Below are 24,129 nucleotides of genomic sequence, written 5' to 3'. Positions count from 1 at the left end.
TCTCACACACCTGACTTAACCATGGTTTCTGTGATCATGACCCATTTCTTCACTTTGGTTACAGATCGCTGTCAAAACCATTCTACATTCAACACAACCAACTTTCAAACTGTGTATATTACACAGCAGCTTGCCATTTTACTTCTAATATTGCATTTCTCCTATTGCAGGGGAGAAATATAAACATATAATTTTTTCCTTTCATTATTGCTGTTTGTTGTACATAATAACACCCAGTACATTACAGCTCCCATTGCAGCTACCTTTGCAGTTCTCCTATTGCACTGCAGTACCATTTGACTGCTAATATTGCATTTTTCAGCCAGCAGTACCCTTTTTTTCCAACATCATTTTGGTTGTGGGATGTATGACAGGGAAATTTCTAGTTATATCATAAATTTCCAAAAACTGATCATAAAAATGTTCAACGCGACAAAAAACGCAAGTACAAGAAATAGACAGGTAGAACTACGCATCTGATCATGCTAAACTCTGTTCCAGTGAATTGGAGGAGACAGTGGATATCAGCATTGTCAAATCTGTTGACTCAGCATAATAGACTGTACTTTTTTTAATACTTTAGTCTAATATGCTTTCCTAAATACAACTGGTAAGCTAGTGTATTCTACATCAAGCAGACAAGTTTTGTCATGAAAGACAATTTTGTGTTTCTCTAACCAATGCTTTAATGTTTACTAATACTAGTAAAAAGAGCAAAAAAAGAGCTGCACAGAAGTCAGGGATAAGCCTAATATAAACCATGAAACAGCCATAGTTGAAAGAGCATAGTCGAAAGAAGACAAGTATTCTCTTTCTTAATAATGGCCAATAATAAAATTCACTGATTGCAGTACTAATTCATATTATTGTAGCCACTATCAATTTTATTCTCAATTATCATATTATACCACATTATATTAGCTTTAATTTTTAATTATGAGGTCAATAGAACAGTATTTTCTCATGAAAATCTCAATAAATAATATTCACAAACAAACAAACAAACTATTTAAACATTGCAAAACTACACAGTATTTACTTTCAATCAAATGCTAATAACCTCAGTAATTTCAACAAAACATTCAAAACTATATACATGTACTTATAGTCTTATACCCGTATTTGCTAAAGCATGTACAGTATACATGTACATACAGTATAAGCGAGTGAGCGCTGTTTTTACAAGAGTTATCCTCTCAAGTTTTTACTTTGCAGCCTCAAAACGGCAAATCTTTTTAAGTTTTTCTTTCAGTTGAAACAAGAAAATTTATGTAAATTATTTATCAAAATAAACAAAACAATTTTTATTTTTATTTTATTAAACACTTGAAAACGTAAACATAAAATAGACATTTTAACGTTTCCATTTGCGGCTGTAAACTGTAGACGGATACCTTGAGAGTTTTCTCTAAAACCGATAACGAATAGATTTTAGTAAGGTTAGTACGACTTGTTGTCACTGGATTAGTAGAATTATCTAGCCTTGTTTAGATATATACACATATTAAGTTTTCAGAAAAATTGTCTATCAAAATTCTTTCTTGTATAATGTGTAGATTTTTTAAAGAAGGTAGCCTAAATGAATTGTAATCGATATACCATAAAGTAACTGGTATTAATGAATTAGCGTGCTCAGAAATTTAATTACTCTTTGAGATTGACTAAGTGACTAAAATAGAACAACTTGTAAAGCTATAAATCAATTCTTTTTGAAAGTGTATTTTTGTTTCTATGTTGCCTAACTTAAAATCCCTCAAGGAATTATATTAATGTTACCTATATTGTAAATTATTTATTGTAAATTTAATATCTAAAACGGCCAATCTAAAGTGCTGTAGATGGACTTTTTTACATGGATATCATTCTAGTCTAGACATATTGTAAATGTATTACGTTTATACGAAGATGATGAAGTTGAAATTTATTTATCTCCGGATCACTAGGCAACATTTATAAATTTAGTTTTTGAAATGTAAGTTCACATGTAGACGCAGCAGGGAATGAACGCTGACATACCACTTATCATTTCTACATTTATTTTGCGTCTCCACCTCAATTTCAGGTTCAATGCCCAATCATTAAATTGTTTGTCACTGCGTGCTGTACCTTTTATATATATCCTTAGAATGATTTAATGTAAATATTCATATTGAAGATGTAGAAACTTTGAAACGTGTATATAAAAAGTTGAGGTGAGCATCTTTTGCGGCTAACAAATAGAGTGGTCAGACTTAAGTCGATGAAAGACAACGTCTCTTTTCAAGCTTTTCAAAGTTTGCCACCTTACGTAATTGATAACCAACCTTTTAGTGCTGGTAGATGCAAGTTCGTTTAAATAAATGACTATTTTCAGATTTTGCTGATTTATATGAATCACTGGGACCATTGTTCTCTATTTTTTAGCACCTTACAGTTTTTTGTTGTAGGGGTATTATTTATATTTCTTAAGAAATTTATTTTCATGTATAGTTCGAATTAATCATTTTGTAATGAATTGTACTTAATTTTTAAATGAAAATTCACTAGATAAACATGAACATAAGGACATTTTTGGGTTAATAGGAATCAAATTGCCTATAGATCAAGCTGTAGAGACGTTGACATTGATTCCAGTGTTTATTTATATTCATTCGTGTGGTGTTGACAATTTTTGTTGTTGACATTCATCAGTATTCCTTTCTTCAGCCATTGACCATTTAAGCGTTTTTTTATAGTCAGTTTTTAAACATTGAAGACTCTAAAATCTTTTATTTATATCATTGTTCATTGCTGAAGTGGCGTTTGTAAACTTGGTTCTTTTTTACTGACTGAGATACTCGCTTCAGATAGCCTACTCACCAATTACTCTGCCAAATTTGTGTGTGCTTTAAAGCTTCTCTTGAGTTGTATGTAAACTCTCTAAAAGGGAGTGTGATGGTAGTGAACATTATGGATGGTAGTGAACATTGTGGGCAAGAACGATCGTGGCAAGAATTTTTCTTGTTTATTTGATGTCTGCAAAAAATTGCTTTCAATTAGCTAAACATTTTGTACAAGTGGAGTGATTAGCTGCTGTTACTGGCCTTGTTGATGGTGCTTCGCTACTGACAAACATTTCTCTAGCTGCCTGTCACTGTTGTCATAAACCATGTCATAAACCATATATAATTAAAATTACTCATTTTAATCTTACTTCAAATTAATAATTTTAATATACAAAACTCACAGAATTAAAATTAATTACTCATTTATTAATTAGCTTAATATACTCAACTCACAAATATTAAAATTAGAGTTTAGAGTTCTTTTTTTCAACATAATTTTTTCGAAATGACATGTATAGATAAATATATATAACATTGGCAGCGTTTTAAAAATGTTGTCCTTTAAAATTAGTGAAAGATGTATATTTGGTGCCTTTAATTTCATTTCAAACAAAAATGTTTCCAAATTATGACAATACAAGAATCATAAAACAAAAAAGAGCAGCAGTTAGCGTATAAAATCAAATAATGATGACGATTTGCTGAAAGATGACGAGTTCCTGAAAGAAAATGGGAATGTTATTTTGTTACAATCCTTCATTTTTTGTGGCGTCATTCTATCGTTGTCCGCCATCTTTATAAACAACTTTTATCGTTGAAAACACGAAGCTTCTGCAATTAATTTTTGCGAATGATGCTTTTGTTTGCAATTTTTTTATTATATTCTCAAAACAACACCAAAAAATACTATTAAATACGAGAATGATATTCGTTTTTTACAAATATGGTGGCGTTTTCGCGAATGAGCGTATGTGCAAACGGATTGATGACGTCAAAAAAAACGATGGATAGTAAGTAGTTTATTAAAGAAATTGTAGCACTCTAAAAGTATTACTAGAAGCTGAATGCGTCAGCTATGAAGCTGGTGTACGATGTGCTGAGTAGGCTAATATGCTTTTGAGGCATGTTACGTGTGTAAGTCAATCTCACAATTTGTGTGTTGCAGGCTCAAGGTGAAACGCTGGTCAGCACCTAGGTGCTGTTGTCACCTGTCACTCATACCACAATTTAATATGGGAGTGTTTGCATGTTTGGTGCGTCGTTCGAAAGGTATTTACTCCATTTAATTGCTGTAGTTCTCTCTTACCAAGCACAGAAACTGTCAACTTGCAGACATACCGTAAAACCTCTAATTGAACGCCATGGTACTCTGTTTTTCAACCCTTTATGGTGGCGGTCAATTGGAGGTGGCGTTCCAATAGAGGCTGGCGTTGTATTTTTCAAATGGCCCATCAGAATTTTGGGAAGATAAGTTTAGCCCTTTCACGGGCGAAGCGAATATTGTCTATATTTTGCCCTCTTTCTGGATGGAGCGATATTAAACCTTTTGGATGCAATAAATCTGCTAACTTACCTCCAACTTGTCAAAGATCTCTTAATAAATATGCATTTAGAAACAGAGAAATATTTCTACCAGCTAATATCTATTGCTTGCGATTAACCTGCTATGATCTTATAGCCTGTGTCCTGCATGGCAATTTGTTGGAGTTTTCAATTTTTATTTCGTTCCAAATTTGAAGACATATACTTTTATTTTATGTTTACCAATGTTGCATAAAAGCTCATTGCACTCATTGATGTTTGCTAAAGTTTGCAACCAACACTAGTTTTTATGTGCAATAGAAGAGGAGTTACGACCGTCGATCAATTGTAAGATCAGATTACCGATATGATGCTATCAAATAATATGCTATAATTCTGCAAATTTGTAAGTTATGTAACAATAATCTATCAAATGCTACAAATATGTAGCATTTGGTAGATTATTGAACAAGTGACATAAACACACCATACTTATATTACATGCAGAAACAAAAACTAACGTTTTTAAAAGAAAAATATTTGCATGCTTTACTCAGATAGCTGCATTCTGATTGTTGCTTTCGGTGGAACAAACATTTTCTAGTAGTTCAATACCTTCTACAATGTTTTCTGACCTCAACTCTCTTCTGCACTGCTGAACTAATCGATACTAGTGTCCAAATAATTTTTTGACAGAGTAAAACTTTTACACCTTGCATTAGCACAAATGCAACTCGTAGTTTTGCTTGCTAAACGTAACCTTTGGCCTAAAACTAGTTGTTCATCTACCATCGCAAATGTAAACCGTTTTTATACATGTACTATGAAATATCAAGAAAGCGTTAAACAAGGAACTACTCGTTCCTTGTCCAAACAAGAAACTACTTGTTCCTTGCTTGGGCAAGAAATGTGCTATCAAATGTACTATTAGCCTGAAACAGTTATTAATTATTTCAACACTATTGCCTTCAACACTATAGAAGAACACTATAGAACACCATAGAACAACACTATAGAACACCATAGAACACCATAGAACACTATAGAACACCATAGAACACCATAGAACACTATAGAACACCATAGAACACTATAGAACACCATAGAACACCATAGAACACTATAGAACACCATAGAACACCATAGAACACCATAGAACACTATAGAACACCATAGAACACCATAGAACACTATAGAACACTATAGAACAATAACTGCTTTCAACACTAAGTTTTAACGAAAAAAAGGGAAAAGCTTTGGAGTTGTACAACGAGAGAATTAATTGTTATTAATGTTAATGATTCATTATTAATATGATTTTGTATACACTGTTTTACTGATCACTTAATATTATGGTTTCATAAAGGTCAAAGTGGCGATCAAATGGAGATGACGGTTAAATAGAGGGTTGCGCTCTATTTTTCAACCCTTCTCTCATATAGAAGTGGCGTTCAATTAGAGGTTTTATGGTCATTTCACTGTGGCAAAGTATAGTTGTGTGCATTGCACCCTCAGATTATGATGGCTCTGTTTTACGGGATTCTCGCCTTACAATATGGAACACGATATTTTTTCGTCGCTTCCATTTGGCACTTTTTTGCCATATGACATCAACAAAACTGTCACTCGAAATTCAAATTTGGCGGTCGGTGTACTGAATATGTCGGAATAATGAAGATGCTGATATGCTATTCGCTGAAATCCTCTCCACAACGCCTGAAAGAGACACGATGCTCGCTTTTTATTAGTTCAGCGTTATTCGTTAAAAGTTATAGTAAAAACAAACCCGGAGGCAGGTAATAAAGATTAAAATGATGACAAAATTAAAGTTTAATAAAATACTCTGTGAAACTTAGCTATAGGTGTGTAAGCTAAATTTTATTCATTTACGTTAAATTCAAAGTTTATGTTATACATCTGTCTCGAAGGTAAAAGCTCCATACGGTATGTACTGTACATAGTAATGTCATATTTTATTGCGGATCATAACCACTAAATTCATTAAAGTTATTGTAGATAACTATAGTTACTAAGGTTCACGTACTATTTTGTTATTAGTTTCTAATATGTATATAAAATCTTTGATGTTTTTACCAGGGGGTGTTTTGCATTAGATAATTACTATGAGTTTCTATACCCCTCTACACGAAATTTTCGTCTTACTATCCAAGCACAGGAATGAATTAATGTCATACGGCGAGGGTCCACTGTCCTGTAAATTAAGGCTCAACAGTACTAAACACGCATTTTCAAATACAGTCAAACATGGATAACTCGAACTTCAAGGGACCGAGCAAGTGTTCGAATTATCAGAGCATTCAAGTTATCAGAGCACTGTCACAAGTCCATATATTTACTTATTTATTAGTAGATACATGTACATATACAAACTATAATATAAATCAAAAGCACAAATGGCTTGTTTCAAATTAAATGCTTCTAATGTAAAGTTTAAAACGTTTTCATGAAAAAGTATAGAGATTTTTCTATCACTTGAGATTGGTTTGTTGTTTGAGGTGATGTTATTGCCAGGACGTTTTTCAGATTGACATTGGCAAAACTTGATCGTTGTTGAAATGCTCAAAAGAAAAGACATTTTTTTCTTTTGGGGTTTTACCCACGATCAATTTTGCCGTTTTTTCTTGAAGTTTATGCAGATTACCTTACTTTACCTGGGATTCGTTAAGAGCAACACTCCGAGGCAGTTCAATTAGAAGTTTTACGAGGTTTTACGGTACATTCTATATCACTCACACTTTTTTAATAGATACTTATTGAATGTACACACGTATTCTGTGTTTAGGTCAAACGATGAATAGTTTTTTGTAGCTCAGACAACGTATACGTTTAATTACAACATTTTTTAAGACGTTTTAAACATTCAACATTCCGACGTTGATTCAACACGGAATCAACGTCGGAAAACTATTCATCACGGGCTAGCCGAGTCACGCACTCAAGGATTTTCGCCACGCACATACAAAACAACATGCGATTTTTGTTTTGTATGTGCGTGGCGAAAATTCTTGCGCACGTGACCCGGCTAGCCCGTGCTATTAATCGTATAGCAGTATAAATCAAATTTCACCAAACTTTTAGAAAAGTCGTTGACAAAAATATTTTGCCGATGGTGGTAATAACGACGCTTATGAATTACGAAAAGATGAAGTTTACCTCTATGGCTTTGAATAAAGTGATTTTCTAAAGCGAAAACAACCGTTTCGGTAGCTGTTGGGCAAAAAAACAGTTCGAATTAACAGTGTTGAGTTCGAGTTATCTATAGCAATTTATCATTACGTGGGAACGGACCAAAGGAAATGTTCGAATTAACCATGTGTTCGAGCTATCCGTGGACGAGTTATCCATGTTTGACTGTACTATGCGTGTGTAAAACGGTTAGCCTTGTCGTAGTTGTAAGCATTTTTCATGGTGTTATTTCAACATTTATGTATTTTAAAAACTTAATGGTGAAATGCTGACAGCTTCACTATGTTGTAAAGGTTCACCTTTACAAATCTTCACATTTGTAAAGGTACTTGACTCCAATTCTTTTGTTTGCAGACTGTCGTAAACAGTCACTCACAGTATGTGAAAAATGTGAAAAGTCTTTGTGAAAAAGTCACAGCTTTGTGAAAAATCATCTATCTCCTTCTTTGGTTGCAGACAGCTGGACAGTATTTCTTGTACTGATTATATGCGCCAGTTTCTTTTTCTGGAATTATTCGGCGATTCCAAGTGGCACAAAGGAAGTGCCCTTGGTGGTTTCCCCATTATCTATTGACACCAGACAAGGTTAGTGCTGTCTATTGACACTAGACAAGGTTAGTGCTGTCTATTGAAACCAGAACAAGGTTAGTGCTGTCTATTGACACCAGACAAGGTTAATGCTGTCTATTGACACCAGACAAGGTTAGTGCTGTTGGTGGTCTCACCATTATCTATTGACACTAGACAAGGTTAGTGCTGTCTATTGACACCAGACAAGGTTAGTGCTGTCTATTGACACTAGACAGGGTTAGTGCTGTCTATTGACACCAGACAAGGTCAGTGCTGTCTATTGACACTAGACAAGGTTAGTGCTGTCTATTGACACCAGACAAGGTCAGTGCTGTCTATTGACACTAGACAAGGTTAATGCTGTCTATTGACACCAGACAAGGGTAGTGCTGTCTATTGACATCAGACAAGTTTAATGCTGTCTATTGACACTAGACAAGGTTAGTGCTGTCTATTGACACCAGACAAGGTTAGTGCTGTCTAATGACACCAAACAAGGTTAGTGCTGTCTATTGACACCAGACAAGGTTAGTGCTGTCTAATGACACCAGACAAGGTTAGTGCTGTCTAATGACACCAGACAAGGTTAGTGCTGTCTATTGACACCAGACAAGGTTAGTGCTGTCTATTGACACTAGACAGGGTTAGTGCTGTCTATCGACACCAGACAAGGGTAGTGCTGTCTAATGACACCAGACAAGGTTAGTGCTGTCTATTGACACCAGACAAGGTTAGTGCTGTCTAATGACACCAGACAAGGTTAGTGCTGTCTATTGACACCAGACAAGGTTAGTGCTGTCTATTGACACCAGACAAGGTTAGTGCTGTCTAATGACACCAGACAAGGTTAGTGCTGTCTATTGACACCAGACAAGGTTAGTGCTGTCTATTGACACCAGACAAGGTTATTGCTGTCTATTGACACTAGACATGGTTAGTGCTGTCTATTGACACCAGACAAGGTTATTGCTGTCTATTGACACTAGACATGGTTAGTGCTGTCTATTGACACCAGACAAGGTTAGTGCTGTCTATTGACACCAGACAGGGTTAGTGCTGTCTATTGACACCAGACAAGGGTAGTGCTGTCTATTGACACCAGACAAGGTTAGTGCTGTTAGAGAGCTGAGTATACTTGCATTATTCTCTAGCAGGTAGTCCAAAGAGGTTGATATAGCAATAGCTCATATTGGCCAATTTCTGTATACACGTTACGATATTAATTTCACATGCGTATTTCACATTTTCATGTCTCTGATCTATATATTTTACCGTTTTACGTGTATATTATATAATTACAAATTTTAATCTAAGGATTTATCAATGGTTCATATACCACATAAACAGAAATCTCTTAGATTAGTCTAAACAGGACTATTATTATCAGGAAGCTCAACGAATTTGGTTGCAAATGACACTTCGTAACTGAACTAATCATAATTGACACAAGTTAGGTTAAACTCATATAATTTTATGCAATACATCCTCTTGCGTATTTTATGGCAAGCATTTTTTGATATAGTTCATTTTTCTGAGGCTATTATCCTTGTTTCTTGCTGAAGTAGCAACGACTCAGGGCGGTGTCAAGCTATAATTTGAGCTAGTACTTTAACTGGTGATACGAAATCAACAGGAAACCTGTTTAATTTTACTGATCATTTTCATAGCAATGGGAGACAAGCAATCCAGATAGTGTATTGATGTATCCAGATAGTACATAGCGCAAGTTCCAGAGTCTTGTGGAGAAGTTAAGAGCTAACTAACAAATACCAAGTTTGTTCTCGCACTACCTCACTGTATAATTACCCTACAAATACAAATATTTATGGGAGTGAAGAAACAATACCGGGGAAACTGATAATGTACTTTTTCTACTTTGTTAATTGGTAATTTAGCCATAGTCATGTTGTTCCGCTGCTACTCGTTGTAACAGTATTATTTATGATATCGCGTGTGAATTAAATGAAGTCAGTCATTTCTATAGTTTTGATTTAGTAAGTGGCTATTGCCTTCAGCCCTCAGATAAAGTTGTAGTTTTATAGCAAATTGAGTAGATTTATTCCATGACTGGGTAGTTATGATAAGACTCTCTGCGTGTACATGAATGCTATTTCCTGAAGACAGACTACACCATAATTTGAAAAGGTTGAACAGCGGTCAGTGTTAACTAGACCTAACTTACAGGTTTACTATAGTCAACTGAAGTACAAAATAGTAGGTCTTGGAATTGTCTCCTGGCCATGGAAATGCACAATATGATAATAAAATTTCAAGTTATGCATGATATAGATGTGGCATGCTGCCGCTATCAATATTATCTTTATCGTATTATGCAGTTGGATTACAGCAGAGCTTATGTGGGTAATAAAACTTGACACTAACTCTTGCGCAACTTTTCTGGTTCTTCTTAATACACCTCTTCCGCTGATTGCTGTCAATGCATTTGGGCTTACTAATGCTGTCATGTCTTTTATCTCAGTCCACTCGGGTTGCTTCCTCTTCCGGCGACGTTTTGTAATAATGTAAAAATTTCATTAAAAGGTGCAGTCATAGAATCCAGAGCCCATACACATATTCGAGGCACGGTTTGCTTCAAATTGTTCATCCTGCTTGTGATATGTGAGTGATTGGATAGTTTGCAAGTGTTCATTCACTTGCCGAGTTTCACATTGTTTGGGCACTGGGATTAAAGATCAACTTGCACTGAATATTTGTAGAGTTTATCTGAAAGTATCAGTATTTTTCTATCATTTGTGATTGGTTTTTTATGTTTGATGTGATCTGACTACCAGGATATTTCAAGAAGATATCGACAAAACTATATTGCGGTTAAAGCGCTCAGAAGAAAATTATGTGCAAAAGGATATGACTAGATGCTATCTTTGCAATAGTCGATATCGGTTATTGCGTTTAAGTGGAAGCATTACGTGTTTCTATTCTGTCAGTTTCTTTATAACTACAGACGTCATAATCCCAGTTTCTCTTGATCTGAGCATTTTAACTGCCATCAAGTTTTGTTGATTTTAATCTTGTCAAAACATCCTGGCAGTCAGACCACCTCAAACAAAAAACAATCGTTTGTGTCTGCCTATGCATTTAGCTACACATTATTTGCGTTGGTACTTTGCATCCCATCATGACACGTGGCACTGGTACTTTGCATCCTGTCATGACATGTGACGTAGCAAGATGATGGTAGTTTTAATTCTGCTGCCAACAGTTCAGTCAGGAGTTTCACATCCCAAAGAAGATCAGACACCAGGCGTAGATACCCATGATGAGCCGGCGGAGGTGGTGGGGTCAATAGACAATGAAGAAGCTGACTCCGGTGCAAGAGGCAAGGAAGGTCTGCATGGCTACTGCTTTATACTCTATAGCTATTGCTCTTCCCTTTCATCATGTTAAAAGAGTTGTGATCGCTGCAAAGTCGACTCATTTTGCGAAAATATTATTAGATATATGACTTTACGTCAATCAGTAGTAAATTCCTCATGGAAGAATGTATGATCCATTAGTAGGCTTGTGTACGAGCAGTTGCGCAGACCGATACCTAATACGAATCATCGTCGTTATACATTGTAGCTAGAGAGCTAAATATCTTTCCGGCTAATGAAAAAAATAGCATGCTATGGGTAACAAATTATAATCATGGCATTTCGTTATCTAACAATTTTGTGAAATATTCCAAGATAACCTAATATTTGTCACAAAATGAACTCTGAATACCAACATTTTTATGGTTTTATTGTAATTGTTGTAAATTTTCAGATGTGTATTACTAAGGAATGTCAGTATATCGCGTGCTGTAGCCTATCAATACAAGTGGTATTATATTATATTACTACCCCGATAGAGTGAAAGTCATTGAAGTTTAATATTATTTGGGTTTCTATATCAGTCACGTTTAAATATTCCAAATGCCAGATATTCCCATTATTTATATGAAAACAGTCCATTTAATGAAGCAATACGAAGGCAGCTAAAAGTGTGTAATTGGCAGCATTTGGAAGCGTCATTTCTCGCGGAGGACGGGTAGGCAAATCAACATTGGTTTTGAAATAAATGAAAATACGAGCGCTGTACAGTTGTAAATTTATCATATCGTACTTGTCCCATTCTTTTCAATGCTTTGCTAATCTGATGCTAGCTTCTTGCAACTCTTTCTCTTCTTCCAAAGTAACAACATGTTTGAAGCCGTGTGTGCATGTGTTATGTTTAGTGTAAATCATTACAATGGATTCCTTATTAGGATCAAGAGTTTTAGCATAGTATTAGAGACTCTTGCTTTGCATGCCGAACAAAAATTCAGACTTAAACACGCTAAAGATAGTTCGGAAAACCTTAAGACATTGCTCAGTTGACGACAGGTGCTCTTTTTCTCCTATTTTTTTACTTTTATGTGTTCAGCTGCTGCATGGACACAAACTCTTAGTGATTTACGGAATACTGACTCTAATTTGTGTTTTTCTTTTATAAGAATAAAACACACAAAGTTGTTAACTCATAGACATAATTTCACTGTGGCAGAGTATAGTCTTGTATAGTAAAATAAGGCTCAACAGTACCACAGACACTTTACTGCGTATTATTCTTATTATTATTCTAAGAACGAAACACATAAGTTATTTCTACAGTTTTTTATTTTGCACAGAAATATGAGAGAACGAGGATGGGTTTGGGCTGCTACTGATACAACAATACATTATTAACATTATATTTATGAAAGATTTGGTACAATTTACATATACTCAACTTATAACACTTAATTAATATATAGTCAGTAGTATAAAATCATATAAAACTGCTTAATAAAGTTGCAATCATGAAACAGATTAAAATGGTTTACGTTATTTGTAATGCTATTTACGTTACTTGTTTTGGAAAACAAACTCCTGGAACAGATCGTAAAAAAAACGCGGTGTCGAAACGTGACGGCAATTACTACACCATGTTGTCATAGAGGTGGTTAGTCAGGTTCACTCGGGTTTTATCCGGTTGAACACTGGTCGTAAAATCTTATTGCCATATAGGGAGATATACTGAAGGCCGGTTCACACTATGTCGGCGTTTGTTCGCGTTTCCCTTTCGGCATTCATCGTCGATTATGTGAACCGTGAATTGATGGCATCGACGAAGCATCGTGGACACGTCGGGAATGTTTGCAGCTGTCAAACTTTCCCGATGCTTCGCCGAACATCGACGACCGTCTTTCAAATGTGAACCATTTCGGTGATGGTAATTCGCGGTCGTTGATAGTGTGATTTATTCATTTCCGTTTATAATAGTCGCTGCGGGACAAGATTTTAATTCTCGCGTGCAAAAACAAGAGGTTTCTTCGCGGAAAAATGTTTTTTTTTCACGAAATACCCCATGACATTTATTAAAAAGATAAATGTAACGGGGTATTTCCTGATGCGAATCGGTACGTGATAGTGTGAACATGGTTATCATCGATGATCACCGAAGTATTGTGGCATCAACGCCGAAATACGGCGATAGTGTGAACCAGTCTTTAGTTAGACATCCATCTTTATACTATATTCGTTGACTAGAACGTGTTTGGCCATTAACAACACATATAATCAATAAAGACTCCAGTGACGGAGCAAATGTCATCACACATCATTGTTCTCTTGAATATTAGTTTATTAATCAAGGGGTGCACAACTTTTACTAGGCGTTCACGTGTTGTCTTGTGAATGTTGTGTCACTTTTCTGCTTATTTTATTGTCATTTCTCCGTTACAAAGCCAATTTAGGATTTATTGTAGATTTCTTAGTAGATTTATCTCGCATCTATTTGACTTCTGCTACTATATGTCTGTAGTTTTCAGTTGGCTTCAGTCATATCACCACTGCGTTCAACCTGCTTTTGAATTCGCTAGCCAATATTTATTAAACATGTTTAAAGGTTGACTTGCAACAAAATTCACATTACAATTATTTGGTATCAAAAGATTTACCATGTCTTACTCTGCTATGTTGCAGGTGCCAAATATGTGGAAATGTGATTGCAAGCTCTTAAAAGCTCAAAAACGAACAGTTAATCGCCGCCATCACGAAAACGCCATATATTGGAATCCCTTTTTAAAACAGGTCAAATGGGATGTAGCTGAACACAATGTCTTCTGTTTACACTTTCACGCAACCTCATTCGTCGAAATATTTTCACAAGTATAGTTCACGCATTCAATAAAACCATGTCTATTGTCCTTACGTGTCTATTTCATCATCATCGCATTGCTGTCACTTTGAGCACTGATATCTCATAACCTACCGTTAAAATTCGTTTAATTTTTTAACCTTAGCTCCAAGAAATGCATATCATCCTCTGATAAACATGATGAGCCTGTTGGTCACCTGTGATAGTTGGAAAAATGCTGCAGAAATAGTTCGCGCTATTTGGCAGGAAATATGGGTCACATGATCAAATTACGACTAGATGATTAGATCAGGCTGAAACAAAACTGTACATGTAAAGTAGCAAGCATCTATATTTGATAAGGGTTTTTTTAGTAGAACCAGAAGTGTTTGTCATAATCTAGTGCTACGAGACGTTTCATATTGAGCCTTTAATTTCACCTGATAACATCACGTGTCAAAACAATAATCACAATGTTTAAGTACGCCGTCGAAATAAAGAGATTCCAATCTACAGTGGTGATACAAATTATGGAACCGCCTCTAATTTTCGTTACATAGCAATGAATTCTGAGCTGTGTTTATTTTTTCTACAATCAAAATTTTACATAACTGTAAAAAATTATATATCATTTGAATCGTCACAATGTTGGCTTTTTGATGAATTTAAATTAAAACCACATTGCATATTCTATAAAAATATTATTAGAGGTTTACTGAAAGCTGTCAGAGAGTTACTGTACAGTTGTCATTTCTATTAAATAGTGTCCGACCAAAAGTCATAAAATAACATATTTCTTTTTTTTGAAATGGCTTTTATTGTGAATTAACTTAAAGACAGGGTTTTGTAGCTTTGAAAAGAGCTGTTTTGGTCCTTAAGATGATCAATACTTGGTTAGCCAGTCTTTGTTCTCAATCACTGCTCGGCAGCGCCTGAGCATACTATCTGTCAACGTCTGAAGCTCTTCAGGCGTCAGTATTCGATGCCAGAATTGCACAATAAGCTCCATCAATCTTCTTTTATTAGATGGTTTTTTTTTAGTTACGAGATTGCCTATTCTGCTCCACAAATTTTTAATTGGGTCAAGGTCTAGTGACTGAGCAGGCCAAGTCAGAGTGTTAACGTTATTGTCAGCAAACCACTTCTTTTATCTTCTGGCTGTGTGGCATAGAGCATTATCTTGCTGGAACAGCCACTCTCTATCAAACACACTTCTAGCAGATGGTATCCTCACACTCTGTAGTACTCCACAATATTTTTCTGCATTCGTCATACCATCAACAAAAGTAATCTACCAGGACTAGCAGCGGAGAAACAACCCCACACAATTACTGACGTGGGATGCTTTATCGTAGGTACAATACATTCTGGTTTAAACTCTTCACCAGGTCTTCTTCTTAAATAATTGTTGCCAGAGTGATTTTGCACAGTAAGTGTGCTCTCATCGCTGAATAATACTGCTCTCCAGTTTTCTGGTGACCAATTCACGTGATCTTTTGCCCATTGGAGACAAGCCTTTCTTTGTCGAGATGATAACAAAGGTTTTCTACGAGCTTTACAGCCTCGTAAGCCATTATCTCTCAATGATTAGCAAACAGTTGATGATGCTAACTCTGTACCTGTTGATTTTTTTAACTTTTTGGCTAGCAGAAGACTGGTTAAATGTCTATCAACCAAAGAAAGTCTCACTAGGCGTCTAGTCACTCGATCTGTTGCTAGCTTTTTCCTTCCCCTACCAGCCCTTTCTTCAACTTGACCAGTTTCCTTCCATCTGCAGATTGTTGTAAATACACCTTTCTTAGAGCAATCTACCTCCCTTGAAATTTCCCTCTGTGATTTCCCTCGTTGATGAAGGTGAATTATTACAGCACGCTTTTCTTTCGTGAGATGTTGAGGCATGATGATGAAGTTATTAGAATGACTTTTACTGAGAGCAGGACTTTTCAATAGTATTTGGGTGATGTTGCGTAATGCACAACGTCTCACTCAATGCAATTGTTGTTTTAAATGATTGTTAAACTGGGCAGATCAAAGAATTTGGAAATTCTACACATCATTCACCAGACTACTGTTTTTGAAAAAAATGACTTGTTATGAGACACCCTGACTAGTTGCACTTTTAATTGCACTAGCGATGGAATTATGTTTGGATGCAAGAAAAAATTAAACAATGCGACAGCTGATAAAATTTCCTTTCTAATGATATATAACTTTTCATATCTGGACTGAATATAACTAATGTGAGAGCCATTATAGCGCATTATGTACTAAAACTCAAAGGCGGTTCCATAATTTGTATCACCACTGTACATGCGTTTTCGTGATGGCTGCAATTAACTGTTCATTTTTTAACTTTTAAGAACTTTTAATCGCATTTCCACATATTTTGCGCCTACAACACAGCAGAGTAAGACATGGTATAGATTTTGATACCAAATGACTGTAATGTGAATTTTGTTGCAAGTAAACCTTTAACATTGCTTTTGCATTTTTCGATATTTTTAAAAGTCATGCTTAGTCTGGGCGTGTTTTACGATTTTGGACCAAAGTTAGGAGTATTTCTCTTGCAATGCCGTGACTCTCGCACAAAAGCGACATTGCATCACTGTTGTTATCTCGTTTGTCTTTATGATATATCTGTTAGATAGATATGCGCTGTTAACAATACTTATATGCTGTAGCAATCTCTTTTGATAACGAAATTCAAGATCAAGTTCATAACAAGATCTTTCCCACAGCACAGATTAACTCTGATTTGTGATGAGTGCAGCCTAAATTATATGGCATAGATTTTTGTCCCACTTTAGAGATGGGATACACAGCATAACAGCCATATTTACATTCGTCCACTGAACTGTAGCTAATGTTATGACAATGCTATATTTTAAAGGAATGGGTGGACATTCTGTTGTGGCCCAACTACCAACCCCATCTCAACCTGGTATTGATCGGTTGTGTGCAGTTGCTTGTGTGCTTGCTCGCTCAATTTTCCTTCACATTTTCCAAACATATTAATTTGAAACCGGGTGATGAATAGGCAGGTGCCCGCATTTTGATTATGTGCTTATTGACGTGAATTACTAGTTATTCATTCACAAAGACCCAAGTGGTAAATTTAACTATTTTTATGGCAGTAGTATCCTCTCAGCTAAGCCTACCACTGAGTAAACCAGCATTCATTATATTTCCATGACTCGCATCATGTGGATTTGGAGTTGTGGCCAGTTGTATTACCTTGTGGATTAAGCGTTTTTATGGACATTCGCATTATGCGGATTGACCATGGCGTCTTGTTGAAAAAAGGTAAGGAATTGTACGCTATAAGTTAATAATTAGCGACTCAGTTAGCGACACAAACACGTGAAACTCCATCGAGAATGGACGAACGGAAGTATTGAACATGTTTAAAACTAGCTGTGCTACCCGGCGTTGCCCGGGTAATAAAAATGTCTTTGGACAGCAAATTAATTTGTATTTAATATGTATAGCAACATTTGCCATTCTAACTTTCAAACTACATTACATATCATCAAAGTGTTTTGTGCTGTTGAAATAAATGGGTGTGTGGTGCATGTGTTTGTGTTAAAAAGGTTACAGTTCCAGCAGAAGCTATCCATCAAAACTTTGACTATGACAATACTGGTACCTCTCGATACTGGTAAAAATGTAAAAATGAGATAACTGTCTTTGTCTGACCGAACGGAGAGAGAATGTCGAGGCTCTTCCTATGGAAATAATACAATTGTTCGCCTGAAAAGAATTGTTCTTGACCGCGACATAGCAATTGAACCTTACGAAAAACTGAAAATAGAAGTTCAAGAAAACACGAAATATTATTGTGTTTCATAGAGTTAAATTTATAGAGTTTCAAATAATACGTCATTTACCGTATGCATATGCTATGCGGTGTATGATGTCTTTGATCAATACCCCTTGTATAGCTCAGTCGTAGAGAGCGTGGATTTAAATTTTCTGGTTGCAATCTCCATGAGTTCAAATCCATCAGAATGTAAAATTTTAATTCTAATAGCTATAGCTGGACGTACCGAAGGATAGACAGACGACCATCATTGAGAAATATATATATATTGAATAGCTGGTGCGGTATTTTAATGCGCATCATTCGCAAGTGCTGTTTCCTTTATTCGCAAGCATGATGAATTCGATAAAGTTGTGTGAATCACAAAACTTTCTTAGCTTGCAGATTTATGCCGTTTCCATGATGCGGTTAACTCGCAGATTAGCTCAAATTTTCACTTCATGCGTGTCATGGAAATACTGTGATCAAGTATTCGCAAACAAGTACTCCATCAACTAGTAGAGTACTGATTATATACACTCATTTATCTGACTAAATGGAAATTCATCTCTGATCAGACAAGAGGAAGCGATTTTATTGTTAAAGGTCGACTTGCAACAAAATTCACATTACAGTTATTTGGCATCAAAAGATTCACCATGTCTTACTCTGCTGTGTTGTAGGTGCAAAATATGTGGAAATGTGATTACAAGCTCTTAAAAGCTCAAAAACGAACAGTTATTCGCTGCCGCCGTGAAACCGCAGTAGATTGGAATCAATTTATTTCTCTGACGTACTCAAAACGATTTGATTATTGTTTTGACACGTGATGTTATCGCGTGAATTGAAAGGCCAATAAAAGGCTCAATATTACATGTCTCTATCGCTAGTTTATGACAAACACTTCAGGTTTTACCAAAGAGCCCATACTAAATATAGATGCTCGCTAGTTTACAGTTTTGTTTCGGCTTGGTCTAATCATCTAGTCATAATCTGATCATGTGACTCATACTTCCTGCCGAATAGCGCGAATAATTTTTGCAGCATTTTTCGATTATCACAGGTGACCAACAGGCTCGTCATGTTTATCAGAGGATGATATGCACTTCTTCGAGCCGAGGTTAAAAAATTAAACGAGTTTTTACAGTGGGTTTTGAGATATTAGTGCTCAAAATGACAGCATTACAATGATGATGAAATAGACGCATAAGGACAATAGACATGGTTTTATTAATGCGTGAAGTATATTTGTGAAAAAGCTTTCGACGAATGAGGTTGCATGAAAGTGTAAACAGAAGCCATCTTGTTCAGTTACGTTCCATTTGAGCCGTTTTGGAGAGGTATTCTAATCTACGGCAGTTTCGTGATGGCGGCGATTAACTGTTCGTTTTTGAGCTTTTGAGAGCTTGTAATCACATTTCCACATATTTTGCACCTACAACACATCAGAGTAAGACATGGTGAATCTTTTGATACCAAATAACTGTAATGTGAATTTTGTTGCAAGTCAACCTTTAACGTTTTCTGCATAACAATTTTTGGTACCGCTATTCAGTGTTATTTTACTGGCTACAGCCATTGGTCTTCTCTGAGCTCAATATCACCGGGCGTTGTCTAATTATACAAAGATGTACCATCTGTTAGATGGCTATCGCTTTCCCACTAGTCTCAGTGTAGTTTAGTTGTATCTGTTGCTACGCTGCAAACTTCCTCTTATTCCTGTTCGTTCAATGCTACTCTCTGACTGGGCCGAGGTTAATGTTGGCAATTATTTCCATATGTCTGATCACTTTTCGACATAGACCAGGTTCCTCTCTGCCGTGTAGTTTAGTGTGCTGTAATATTTATCACTTTCACATTGGCTTTTAAGGCGTTATAAGGAGTTATTATTTGGTTAGTTAAAACTTTCATTATCTTGGAGCTACTTATGTTCTACCCACATTATTAGATGTGATGAACGACACAACCCTTCACCTGTCTCTCTGTCGTATTTGTAGCACCTCTCTAATGCCATCACCTTTCTGTACAATTTCCGTTACTTATAATTTCATGCCTTTTCTGTATGATTTCTATGACCTCTGTAGAGTGTTTTAGACTCTACATTCCATTTTGATATATTATTGCATGTCGTATGACAGTCAGACGTTCAATGGGTCAGAAAGGTCATCAGTATTACAGCTGCACTCAGACATAATTATAATCACCTTTTGATTGTCTCTATATCTATTGTGAGTATTCTACCATATGGCATATTTGCTGTCATCAGTGCAAGAGAAAGACAAGGAGGAGAAAGAAGAAACTCCGGCAGCAAAGGCGCCTAAGGACATGCCTGCCCCTGTCACAACCCCTGCACCGTTGAAATCAGTCCCTCCACCTAAAACAGGCGTACCTTGTCCTGTGAGGCAAAGCTGTGAGCCACAGCAGTTTAGTTACTTTGTGCAGTCCGGTCAAGGAATCAACCAAGGGCCAATCATATGCTATAACAACGAACTGTAAGTAGAAGTTATGCATCTTCCCTCTCTTCAACGAGTGCTCATCGTTCTCAAATCTAGCCTGCTGCCGCATCCTCAAATAAATGAAGAAATGGCTGATTGTCATTTTTAAATGATCCTTGGTATTATTGCCCTAATACACCATCATATTGAACAATTGCTAACAATTGAAGAATTGAGATTGAGAATTGGATAACCGATTGAAAATGGCTCAGCTGACTCAAAGATATTTTAGACATAAATTTATCTCTTTTCACACCAAGCTACGGTTGGAAACTTGTCAAGTAGTTGCAGAAAACAAAATTAGATGTATTTTAGAAGAAAACCATGCTATTTTTATTTAGGTAAAATGCTTTTGCAGTAGTTAAGTTTTTCACAACTATCGGCTGTTTCAAAGTTGTCTTCTTTTTTGTATATGCTTGTTCTAAGTCATTCATAAAAATTCTGGCTGCCCCAAACCAGGTTTTGTAAACTGTCTGTACACAAGCTGATAATTTTACTAAAACAGAGTTGGTTGGTTGTTTAGAGCAAATTTTGATTATAACTCTAATAGACATTTTCACAGAATCGATTGAAATTTAGTTTGCTGATGTGTGGTTTTCAGACAAGTATTGAGTCTTGATAGTCAATCAGAAAAGACCTCTTATCACCCGCGAATGGTTTCATCTCAGGTGCTTTCAAACTTCCTTCACGTAGGGATACGAGATTTGGTGCACATAGGTGCTTGGATTCGCACTCCTCCCAATATAGGATAAATGTGGGAGATTTTTGTCTTGATTGAGTACATGATGATACACGATGATATATAATGATGATATATATCATATTGATAGACGATAATCGATCTGCCTAGGGTTCATTGACCATGAGCTGGAGTCTTTGTAAATATTTAAATTTTTCAAGCTACGATAATAAAGCACTTGTGATTAGCATACACCAAAATTGTTTTATTTATTAGGGTCATTTGCTGGTCATCAATAGAGTAATTATTGTGCCATTCACATATAGCTGAAAGTGGCAAGCAGGAGATAACTCCAAGTTTATGAGTATGCATAAGAATAATTGAATACATATTGGGTAACCTATCCCAGAATAGATATTTTGTCGTGTGTACCCATCTAAGGTATACGTAGGGATGCCGAAGGTGCAAGCAGTTTTAATTAGAAAAGTAACCTGAGATCTTACGAGTGTTTAATGTTGGTAGTTACAGTAGCCCAACAGGTCTTTCTCTATGTCAAAGAGTAATGTTTGTGTTGATCGCATATCATTGAAACGGTATTGAAACCTCTGAGCTTGTCAGTTTGTTATTGAAAACTTCCAGTCAATGACATATTTTTCACGCTTACCTCAGAGATAATCCGAAAAACCACAATTCTTTGGAGTATAGAAATTGATACCCGAAGTCCTCTAACATACACTATGTTTTCGTGGGGCAATATTTATCATGACCTTGGGTCATGGCTTTTATTGATGCAGTTACAGGCATACGCTTGCTTCCCCAATGGCAATAAAGTGCATCCGACTTCGTCATCGAGTACCCTCATATTTAGCCTGTCATGACAAACTTGTTTTCGCGGAGTTGTCCTCCGGTGAGCGGAGCGAGCAAAACAACAGCTTGTCACAATACGCACTACACTTGAAGCATCAGCTGCACTGAAAGGGAGTTGTTCTCTTCCGTCTATGCGACTTGGCTGCGATGTTATGGCGGTCGCACCATTGGTGATCATAATGGATTTAGCCCCAAAATTTATGTAAAAAAATAAGGTAAGGACGTTTAACCAGAAACCAGTCTCTGTGGTAAACTTTAGTAGAACTTAAGAACTTAGGCAACAACAGCAACTAAACATGTTGTTATTTGTGCGCTCAGTCAGTTTCATTTATATTTTTGTATCAGTCAATTTTATTTGTTCTAATTGATTTTATTTAATTCATTTTATTCTTAAGGTCTACTAAAATTTACCGCAGAGACTGGTTAAACGTTTTTATTTTATTTTTTACATAAATTTTTGGGCTAAATCCGTTATGATTACCAGTGGAGTGACCGCCATAACATCGCAGCCAAGCCGCATAGACGAAAGAGAACAGCTCCCTTTCGGTGCAGGTGATGCTTCAGGTGCAGTGTGTAATGTGACAAGCTGTTGTTTTGCTTGCTCTGCTCGACGGGGGACAACTCCGCAAAACAACAGTTTGTCAAGAAAGGCTACCGCATATTCCAATAAAGGCAAAAGATATTGTGATTTTATTACAATTGGGAAGGCGTATGCTGTTGGAATCTGAACACTACTCATGTACCTCGTTGTGAACCCCCCCCCCCCCCACACAGAGGGTATTCGAAAATACCCTCAAACTATGCGCTTTGCTTTGTTTTCCATTCAGCCGTACAATATTCTCTGCTTCTACAACGAATTGATTTACACTCCAATTTCCAGGAAGCACTATAGGAGTTGCCATCACATTTGTGATGTGTTGGAAATAGCTTTTGTGTTGGAATAACACCACTGTTCAAATTGTTATTTGATTTTAGTGTGATGGGTGCCGGGCTAAAGGACAAGACCTGGAACCGAGGAGCCAACATTGTTGTTATCCACCGTGAGTTACGTGTAGTTAACTTGTGTCAAGGTCAAGCTAATGTGGTCCTGTCATCGATGGTGACATGCCCGCAATTCTTTTCTATGTATGTCACTTAGACTCAGATCACCCTATTACTTGTATTTTAATAAAATATAACTAAAAACGGGTATGTCAATTAACTTTTGTAACTTTTGTACAGTATAAAAACCTAAATATTTGACATCGTTACAAGTCTAGTCTTCAACTTATATACCTTGTAGCCAACTCTACGCTGAGACTATCTATTGTCTAGGCAGCAAGAAATTTAGCTCTGTTATACTTGCACTAGAAGAGAAAAGTGAAAAATATCCTAAACATATGAGCTATTTATTAGTGGCCAACTAAAGCTGCAAGTTGTAACATACATTTCTGCTTCTATCTGGCACTAACTTAATTTTAGGTCTCAGTTTAATCATTGTTTATTTTGTGGTGCAACAGCGTTATTTGGTATCATTCTCTCATGTTCAAAGCCCAATTTGTTCAAATTGCAGCCGACTTCAAAACGGTAATGGACAGGAAGTCATTTGACCTCTATGACAGTGTCGATAACTGTAAGTAGCCAACTACTGCCTGACTATTGAGAGAAGCTGGTGATTCTTGGTTTTGATTGAATGTTCTTGTATTCCTATGAGTTGCACGTGCCGGTTACAGAAGGTTGTAGTCTTGTTGTTAACATATTGTAGGTATGGAAATGGCTAAATACCTGAGCACCTACGTGCCATTCAAGGCTCAAATACTCCTCGCCAGCTTTGACGACATGTCCGCTAAGTAAGTCTGCTCTGTCTTTCTGCCTTTTATGTTGTCTCAGACCATATAAATATACCTTATATCTATATGTTTATAGGTCTCAGTTTTTGCGTCTTCAGTAGTTTGCGTGTCCAGTTATAGCGTTACAGTTATTGGATTGAAACATGGGCGTCGCACTGGGTTTGAGCTCGAAACGTCCAGGTTTGCAGACAGGCGTGTTAAACCATCAGGCCAAGTG

General features: G+C 36.3%; 1 protein-coding gene across 4 annotated transcripts in view; it reads left to right on the top strand.

Moving 5' to 3' along the window:
* Positions 1-1,374: 1,374 nt before the first annotated feature.
* The window catches only part of LOC137389517 (protein O-linked-mannose beta-1,2-N-acetylglucosaminyltransferase 1-like), a 47,783-nt gene continuing 25,028 nt past the window's right edge, over positions 1,375-24,129 (top strand). The window contains exons 1-9 of one of the 4 annotated variants that reach the window (XM_068075544.1): positions 1,375-1,439; positions 3,970-4,073; positions 7,989-8,117; positions 11,323-11,448; positions 17,134-17,184; positions 20,309-20,534; positions 23,059-23,123; positions 23,636-23,695; positions 23,828-23,912. In XM_068075544.1, the coding sequence (XP_067931645.1) occupies positions 4,037-4,073; positions 7,989-8,117; positions 11,323-11,448; positions 17,134-17,184; positions 20,309-20,534; positions 23,059-23,123; positions 23,636-23,695; positions 23,828-23,912 (779 nt within the window). In that variant the 5' untranslated portion in view covers positions 1,375-1,439; positions 3,970-4,036. Of the gene's footprint in view, positions 1,440-3,969; positions 4,074-7,988; positions 8,118-9,201; positions 9,210-11,322; positions 11,449-17,133; positions 17,185-20,308; positions 20,535-23,058; positions 23,124-23,635; positions 23,696-23,827; positions 23,913-24,129 lie in introns of those variants that run through there. The other 3 variants (XM_068075545.1, XM_068075546.1, XM_068075547.1) reach the window with 3 other exon arrangements.

The sequence above is a fragment of the Watersipora subatra genome, chromosome 3 (genome assembly GCF_963576615.1).
Source record: "Watersipora subatra chromosome 3, tzWatSuba1.1, whole genome shotgun sequence".
Classification (NCBI taxonomy): Eukaryota; Metazoa; Bryozoa; class Gymnolaemata; order Cheilostomatida; family Watersiporidae; genus Watersipora; species Watersipora subatra.
This window is presented reverse-complemented; position numbering and strand designations above follow the sequence as displayed.